Source organism: Nicotiana attenuata, unplaced genomic scaffold (assembly GCF_001879085.1).
Source record: "Nicotiana attenuata strain UT unplaced genomic scaffold, NIATTr2, whole genome shotgun sequence".
Classification (NCBI taxonomy): Eukaryota; Viridiplantae; Streptophyta; class Magnoliopsida; order Solanales; family Solanaceae; genus Nicotiana; species Nicotiana attenuata.
In genome coordinates this window covers 309,635-319,098 of record NW_017670587.1, presented here as the reverse complement: position 1 = coordinate 319,098, position 9,464 = coordinate 309,635, and the positions used below count along the sequence as shown (strand labels likewise).

Genomic DNA, 9,464 nt, shown 5'->3' with positions numbered 1-9,464 from the left:
TATTATTATTATTATTATTATTATTATTATTATTATTATTATTATTATTATTATTATTATTATTATTATTATTATTATTATTATTATTATTATTATTATTATTATTATTATTATTATTATTATTATTATTATTATTATTATTATTATTATTATTATTATTATTATTATTATTATTATTATTATTATTATTATTATTATTATTATTATTATTATTATTATTATTATTTACTAATCATTATCAGTTACTAATCACTTCTAGAAGAGAAGTGCATAGCAGGATATTGTGGTTAAAGATCTACATAGTCTCATTTAATGCCACATCAACCTACTGAAAAAGGAGATGATCATACCAAAGTTTACTTTAAAGAGTCTAAGTTTTTGACCAATATTGTCCCTTATCTTTGAGGGTAGATCTATTTTGGTCCCTTAAATATAATCCCGAGTATATTTAGTCCCTTAAATATGCTAAAGTGGAGCACCTTTAGTCTCACTGACAGAATGTGTTCCAAAACTAACCAACTCTGATTCATGAAGCAAATCTTTTACTCGGAAGCAAAACGTTTCCTCTCCTTTTATTGGATAACGCAAATTATCACTTTAATTTCTCACTTTTAGATAATGTCTTCTAAAATTTTGACCTTGAAAATATCCCCTTCTGTGCCAGTTTTCAATGAGAAAATAACAGTATAGCCGCTATAAAAATAATAGCCGAAAAAATGTATAAAATTTGTATATTATTTTGTATATATATACTTTTTGTATGTTAATATACAAAAATTATACAAATTTTATATTCTTTTTCGGTTACCAGATGTAAATAGTTTCTAGTGCGGGCTAAAAGTGATAATACGATGTGGTTATTCGTTTGCTTCAATAATATGCCTAAAAGTGATCTTGACAGCTCTCTTTTTTTTTCTTCAAATTTTAACTTTTCTATTTGTAAAAATCAACCGAAATTTTTAAAAGTTAAAGTTTCAACGTTAAAATCTTAAATTTATCAGCTCTGTACTATTAGTGGGTGTTGGTTTATAAAATATTTTCGATAAGTAAATTAAAAAGACGATGAGTGCCGAAACCAATCCCGTAATTGATCTTGGACAAATTCTGTCAGTGAGACTAAAGGTGCTCTACTTTAGCATACTTAAGGGACTAAATATGCTCAGAATTATATTTGAGGGACCAAAATAAATCTACCCTCAAAGATAAGGGTCAATATGACCAAAAACTCGTCAAGACTTCATAAACCCTATATATATAGATAATATAGCTTGACAAAATAGACCTTTATCATTTCAACAGAAATTAGGAAAAGCAATTTGTTTTTTTTAATTTATTTATCGCGGTGATGTCGAGATTAACTTGCTTTTGTCATATCTACTATTTCGTTAGATACCTGCTATTTTTTATCAAGTAGTAATAAATAGTTTTATCGTAGATTATTCCAAAAGATAGCTATCTCCTATAAACATTATAAGTAACAAATAATTCTCGCCACCAAATTTAAGCAAATGAAAAAAAAATCAACTATTTAGCAAATGTTTCATAATTTTAATCTTACTTCATTGACGATTAGGCCATACTTTAATCCATAATTTCACTTATATTTAGGAGATTTCTACTCAACCCCTTTCGTCCTGACAGGTGGAAAAGGAAAATGTCGGCATGTTCAATTGAAAAGAATCTGTACTGTTATTTTCTGTGGCACATATTCAAGATCGTATTTATAGTAATAAAAAGTTTGGTCCTAGCTAGCTGAAAAATTTGGTTAGTAGGGAATGCATGCACGTAAACGCCGCACTTCATTAAAAGATTGTATGCTACAATTTTTTTTGGTTTCCAATTTTGGATGGGAGCCTTGGCGCAACGGTAAAATTGTCTCTGTGTAACTTATCGGTCACGAGTTCGAGTCGTGTAATCAGTCACTGATACTTACATTAGGGTAGGCTGCTTACATCATACCCCCTTAGGGTGCGGTCCTTCCCGGCCCGGACCTTGCGTGAACGCCGGATGCTTCGTACACCGGGCTCTGCCCTATTTTGTGTTCGGTATCCCCTTTGGAGTTCGACTAATCTGTATTCACGCTGGAAAATCCCATTTTGGAGGGTAAAACGCTCCCTACCAAATCTCGAAACCGATATCTCTAATTAAAGATAGAGGAATATTAACCATTCCAGGAGCGGAGATAGCATAGGACTTGCGAGTTCGGCCGAACCCAGTGACTTTAGTCTTAAAAAAATTTATTTATTAATTTAGAACTCAGTAACATAAACAAATTAGAATCTCGAACCCGCAAATTTCAAATCCTGGCTCCGCCTCTAAACCACTCCACGACAACCTTCCGTGGTAGGTTGTATGCTACACTTTAATAAACAAGAATTAATGCTTAAGCATTAAATTAACTTCATTTCTCAAGCTATAAATACCATCATGAAACAACACAATTTCTTCAGATCAAGTTGTATACTACAATATACATCAAGTTTTTTTTAGAGGAAAAAAAGATGGGAATTGTCACAATTACTGATGAGTTCACTAGCCCAATTTCAGCCCCTAGAATGTTTAAGGCTTTCATTCTTGATGGAGACAATCTTCTTCCTAAAATTGCACCTCAAGTTTTTAAAAATATTGAGACAATCCAAGGAGATGGAGGCCCTGGAACCATCAAGCAAATGAACTTTGCTGAAGGCAATATATTTATTCTTTTCCTCTTTTTTTTTTTTTTTTTTTAAAAAAAAAAAAAATCACACTTCTTTCGAGTATTTAGATCGGTCTTAGCATGGGTGTGCTTGGTACGGCGGAAGTTATTTTTTAGGAAAATATTTTTTGGTATTTTGTTACCATAAAATGTTAAGGAAAAAATGTTACCACAAAATACCAAAAAAAAACTTCCTCACGAAAAATGTTAGCATCAACCCTATGCTTCAACTACGTATACTTGCTTCAACTAACACTTAGACTGTATTATTAGTCTCGAGCTGCGCAAAAACAAATCCACTCTTTACTAAGGCCCCGTTTGGGCATGAGTTTTTCCAAAATAAATTTGGGATTTATTTTCAAAACTCATGTTTGGCCATAAATTTTGCTCATATTTTGGCCAAATCCCAAATTTCAAATCCCAAAATCAGCTATTGAGCTGATTTTGGGCCAAAATCCCAAAACTTGGGAATTATATACATGTTTTTCCAAAATAAAGTTGAAAAATATGTTTTGAAAACGTATGTCCAAACACATTTTCATCTTCAAACGAAACTTCACCTAAATAAGATTTTTCAAAATAAATTTGGGATCTATGGCCAAACGCTAGCTTAAAAATTTCATCAAAACGCTCTTCTATTTGCTAATATAATTATTAGTCTTTAATATATGTATTTTTAAAATATTATATTGTAGTTTTATGTATAATAACGCCTGTCATATAAAACACACATTGATTTTCTGTGCGTGCAGGTAGTGCAATCAAGTTTGTGAAGCATAGGGTTGATGCTATTGATAAGGAAAAAATGACCTATGCTTACACATTGATAGAAGGTGATACTTTGATGGACAAGATTGATTCAATTTCATATGAGATAAACTTTGAGTCAATGCCTGATGGAGGATGTAAAGGTAAAAACACTAGCAAATACAATACAAAACCTGGTGTTGAGATTAAAGAAGAGGAAATTAAGGCAGGCAAAGAGATGGCTGCTGGTATTGTCAAGGCTGTTGAGGCTTATCTCTTGGCAAACCCGAATGAATACGTTTAATTAGCCGACCCTGACTTGTTTGGAACTGAGGTTTGAGGCGTCGTAATTGTTATTGTTATTGTTGTTGTATGCTCCGGTTTGAATACTAGCTGTCTAGTATTCAGTTTGTTTCTCCTTTGTTTAATTTACTACTTTTGTTGGTTAATAAAACTTGTGTGTTTGGTGTGAGAAAGCATTTCTATACCACAACTCCTTAAGAGTACTAGTATCAAATTGTATTGAGGTTTTTCTTCGATTCATTTTATATGCTCCACTTATAATTTAATGGTTATTTTTACACAAGCATATTAATGAGGTTCATGTTCTATAAATTCCCCGAGGGTCTTTCAGAAACAGCCTCTCTGCCTTTCAGGGTAGGGGTAAGGCTGCGTGTATCTCACCCTCCCCGGACTCCACTTGTGGGAATTCACTAGGTTTGTGTTGTTGACTTGTTGTAGTAGTATGTTCTATAAATTCCGTTCAAATGATCAGTCCAATACCATTATATTGAGCAAACTTTTGCTTCTACCTAATGTTCAGTTCTATTTTATGTGCACTATTAGTGTTATTTTTATTTTACATACACATCACATAAATGAGGTCCATATCTATTTTACACAAACATGCATATTAAATATACATCCCATTATATTGAGCAAAGTGTTAATTCTACCTTATGTCATTTCCATTGTATATGCACTACTAATGTCTACGGGATAAAGTTAGCAAAATTCATCCTTTGGGTGTCTCTACTAGATATTGAGTCGTAAATTACAAAATTAACAAGAAAAATTGGAAGTAAACAACATTAGTTTCAACGAAATGGACTCCATTAAAGCATAATAGTCACAATATACGTTGAGTTTCAGTTCAACTATCTGTCAATGCTCCTCATTCTAGAGGAAAATGACTACAGGGGAAGAAAAGAAAGAAGCAGATTTACATCTACAAGTCTAATTGCATTACTGCTTATACAGTACAATGTAGACAGATCAAAAGTCAAATTTCAACATACGATATGCAGTCTATTTGTGATGCCAGCCACGAACATGTTCTTACCTTTGCTGATGCATTATTATGATGTTTTTCAGCAAAGCTACTTGATAATCCCAGCGACTTAGTGAAGAGATCTGAAATCTAGTGTTTTTGTTATAATGATGAACCCAAACTTCACTCATTCAATGGACATCTAATGGAATAACTAAATCAGCAATGTCATTCCGCGTCCAACTTAACCGCCATATCGGTATTTTAACAATTCTGGAGGCTCCTCTTCCATGATTCCAGAACCAGTAGTTGCCAAGTACTCACGTATTGTTGTTCTACGATCGCCAAGGAAAGTATGATCAAGAAAATTGTCGTAAGCTATATCACCAAGATTTTGAGCTGCCAGAACACTGCAAAGTAAATCTTTAATCATTTATTAGACTAGGATGCTCATTTACTTCTTGTGTTAGGTTTGAAATAAATCTTGACTAACAATAAATTAAAGGTTTACAAGTACAAGGTATAGTTGTTTCAATCCAAGCCAAAAGCAAAGTTAATTTTAGGTAGTGTCATCGGAAAAAAGAACAATTCTGTCCAATCAAGGAATGAAATCCAAATAATCTCAGAGTCCAAAGTTTTGAGGAAGCAAGTTTCGAATAAGAACGTGGTTTGCACTAACAAGAACTGGATAGAACTAACCAATGGCGGAGATAGACACGGCAAGGTAATATATCATCCCTCCAAATCTTGTCAATATTATACCGTCCATACTGCTGGAAGAAGATGCCTTTATCACCTAATGATAAAATAAGAGAGAACACATCAAACTGCAACATCTACGAAGAAGCCAAAATAAGAGCTAGGATACTAGCAACTTAGGAGAGAGAAACAAAACTGTCCTACAAAGAACAACATAAAATTGAATCATCAATTCCAGAACTGGCAGTTAATTCTCCTTTCTGGAGGAAGCCCATTTTCTTATCATTAGTGTCAGCAAGGTAGCTCTTTGGTACACACTCTACCATATGACAATGTTGGCTTTTCCTTTAGTTTCACAACAACACTACACCTTAGTTCCAAACAAGTTAGGGTCGGCTTTTCCTTTTGTTTTAGAACAAAAATAAATATATTTTAATAAGAAAATAAAATACAGATAAATTCTCAAACTAACAAGCATTACAATAAGATGCATCTACCTATATAACCACAAAATTTTACGTGACTACACTCTTATCTCATCACTCATACTTATGACATGTTATATCGTAAAGATTCACCCATGAGGTTGTAACCTAGATAAGGAGGTATGCAAAATTACAGCAGTTAAGACTCGCAAACAGTGTGCAAATATCCCATGTTGCGCATACTCATGTTGAAGAATTAAAAAATTTCATCCTTCTCAATTTTGGACATCTTTGTATCAGTGACTCGGTGGGATTTTACTGGGTAGTTGTTGTTGTTGTTGTTGTTGTTTTGTATCAGTGACTCACTACCATTCCTAGGGATAGGAAAACTACCTTTGCATCTAGTTTTCAGATACTCCTCATCACTATAACGGGCACAAATTATCTGCATTAAGAGATAATACAAAAATTGGATCAGGAATATGAATTATTGGTCCAATAGAGGTAGAAACGGACAAGCAGTCTCAGGGTGCTTAGTACTTACTGCTGGGTTGATGTAAAACAATCCATTTAATGTTTCTGGGATTACCTAAATAAAAAGGGATACTGATATTAATTACTTGAATTGAAGTTACACTTCCATTTACATAGTTAGAGAAAGGAAAGAGAAGGAAGGATTATCGAAGGTCTCACAGCTAAAAACCGGAATTCGTGCTCCCTTTCAATAAATGCTGGAATCTGGCCTTTACAGAGAAGAAGTTAGAGATCAGAAGTAGTCATGTCAAATTAAGATGGATTATTACTAAGACATTACCTCTGATCTCTGAATTTCAAAGATAGTAACTATAAGAGTTTCCCCTTCACAGGGCTCCACACTCAAGCTTGATATTTCCTGGAAATATAGAAATATTCCACACAATAGAAGTCAGTCCTAAACAAATTTCTTCAGTCTGTGCGAGTAATTAGAGAAGTAGCAATAGCTTATTCACAATGATGGTTTTCCTGATACCACAAATGTACAAAATCGAAAATGAAGCTAATCTAACTCATTCATGCAGAGAGATTTGCTAAGATTTTCGACAAAGAGACAACCAGGGACTGATACTTTCTCAATTTAAACAGAGAATTAGGCTGGGATTTCTTTCATTGTCATTTGATAAACTTGGAGTCTCAACCAACTTACTCGCACCTCGACTAATCCACTATTCCACTTGGTTTGCTAGGCTTATACCATTCTTTCATTTCCAGTTCTCTCCTTCCAAATTTCCAGAAGCATTGTCCTCCTTCCCAATTCCAGAAAAACGACTTAAAACGATTATAACAGACCATTTTCTGATTTCCAATTGTTTCACCCTTTCAAAGCCGGAAAAATTCTACCGATAAATATTTATGTAAACCAATCAAAAGTTGTAACTTTTACACAAAATTGTTGTTGAGCAATTCTGTTTTAATTTTAATTTTCTTTCTCCTTTCTAATATCCAATTGATATATCAAGCCATAAGTATAGAATAGCCATCTTTTTGCTTTGTTCTTTTATTCTTTGCTTTCTGAGCAAAACCAAACATTATAAAAGATTATATTCTTAGTGAATGTATGGCACCTTGGTATCAGGATTAGCAATGCCACGCTCGAAGAAAATAGGTGCCACATGAGCAAATACTCTCCGAAATCCACTCAATTTTGCCACTCTGAAATTGATCAGATCTGGAAATGTACTCCGAGCACTCCTCTCTGTTCTACCAACAACACAATACGATCAAAATGCCATAGAGACAGTATATCCCACAATGTTGAGATAAAGCAATTTTTTTTCTCCCTTGGAGTTAGCTGCTAAGCATTAAAATGCTGGAAACACTCTTTAGTGTTAAACTGATTTTATAAATAAGCAATGTACATGTTTAAACTTAGCCATTCAAGAAGTACACAAAAAAGTATAATAAATTGCAATTCTGTTATATGAAAGTGTTGAAAAAAATATGTGTTAAAATACTGATCAAAGTTCCGTTAGTTTAAATATCGCCAAACACACAAGTACCAAAATATTCACCATAATCAAAGTTAAATCTATGATTAAACTGAAGGAGAGAACCAAAGCCGCATACGGAGAAAACTAATACTCCCTCTGTTCGCTTTTACTTGGCACGTTTTGATTTTTCAAGCACTTTAAGAAATAATAAATGAATTGCATAATTTACCATGAGGCTCCTATTAATTGATGCATATTTTATTGGATTTGATAAAATGATTTAAAATGAGTAATAAATGTATAACAATAAAAAAAAAAGTCTGTCTTTCAGCGTAAACTGACAAATAAATAATGAAAAGGTATTTTTAGTATAGATGCCAAGTAAAAGTGAACGGAGGAGAAGTACATAAAAAGTATCGAAAATACTGAAATTATAACTTTCTAAAAAATATTAGTCAAAGTTCACATGTTTAATTTCTAAAGCAAAATTGCCAAACATTTTTACTTTTTTAGGATTAGAGGAAGTATGAATATATCAACCTGAGAGGAGAGAACCGAAGCCGCAAATGGAGATAAGTCCATCGGAGGAGACGATTCGATCAAAATCGAACTCATCAATTAGTTCGATAGGAAACTTCATTTCATCATCGGCGGCAGCAGCGGCGGCGGAAGGCATGGTAGATTTTGGCGGGAAAAAATATCTCCGGTGAGGAAAAGAGAAATTGAGTGAATGAGGAGAAGAAGCAGCGGCGGAGGTAGTGAAGGCATAATAAGTAGGTCGTAAGCGCGTGGGAACACGGACGTGTGGCAGAAATGGAGGTCCTACGCCTATACAAGGAGGAGTGTAGGTGTAAGTGGTCATGCGTAACACGTGAAGAGTGTGAGAAAGATGAGTGCTGTTTGTTTGGGCGGAGGAATTTGATTCTGTTGATTGGGACGAATAAATGCCGAAAGCTAAGCCAGAAAGAGACACACACCTACACCACCAATAAGTCATTTTGGTCAATCCAACACCCAATTGTTAGCTTAGGGGTCGTTTGGTTAACAGTATCGTCAAACTTTTTTATAACAGTCTCGTTTGTTTCGATATTTTTTGGTTGTTATACACTAAAATACTAGTAGTATAGATGACATATATTATAACATAACATAAAAATCAATTCCAAGACGAATTTGACATTTATAAATAACTGTTGTATAAAAATGTTGTTATAGAGATGTTTGATTGTATAAGAATATTAGTTCTGGTATAAAATTTTGGATTATAGGTATTTCATGTTTGGTTGTGGCTATTAACATATAAAAATATAAATTTTATACCAACAAGGTGGTATTAACTATCACATGTAATACGTGGGATAGATAATTTCATGTGATATCCCACAATTATAATCTTATAGAATATCGTGGAGCTGAAACGATTAAAGAATTTAAAAACTTATGTATTATTTTATATAGAATAGAATGTGAAATAAGCATACAAAAATTACTAACACATGAATTAAGATAATTAAAATGACGAAAAAAGGTCACATAGTAAACAATATTTTAATATTGTTTTAAAAAGTACACAACACATGGAATAGCGGAATTAGGTTTGTGTCCAAGTGTGAATTATAGACGAATCTAAGCTTCAAAAATCAGTTTATTTTGAGAAATAT

General features: G+C 33.1%; 2 protein-coding genes across 2 annotated transcripts; one reads left to right on the top strand and one right to left on the bottom strand.

Annotated features, from left to right (window-relative positions):
• Positions 1-2,434: 2,434 nt before the first annotated feature.
• Positions 2,435-4,011, top strand: LOC109241287 (major allergen Pru ar 1-like). The gene is made up of 2 exons (XM_019408012.1): positions 2,435-2,685; positions 3,448-4,011. The coding sequence occupies exons 1-2, from the start codon at positions 2,502-2,504 to the stop codon at positions 3,744-3,746; spliced, it is 483 nt and encodes a 160-aa protein (XP_019263557.1). The 5' UTR covers positions 2,435-2,501; the 3' UTR covers positions 3,747-4,011.
• Positions 4,012-4,533: 522 nt separating this feature from the next.
• LOC109241286 lies at positions 4,534-8,828 on the bottom strand. Its single transcript, XM_019408011.1, has 8 exons — positions 8,344-8,828; positions 7,438-7,568; positions 6,651-6,728; positions 6,530-6,574; positions 6,381-6,425; positions 6,230-6,281; positions 5,412-5,508; positions 4,534-5,122 (listed from the first exon to the last, which is right to left on the bottom strand). Exons 1-8 carry the CDS (start codon positions 8,798-8,800, stop codon positions 4,957-4,959), a joined length of 1,071 nt encoding a protein of 356 aa, XP_019263556.1. The 5' UTR covers positions 8,801-8,828; the 3' UTR covers positions 4,534-4,956.
• Positions 8,829-9,464: the final 636 nt, after the last annotated feature.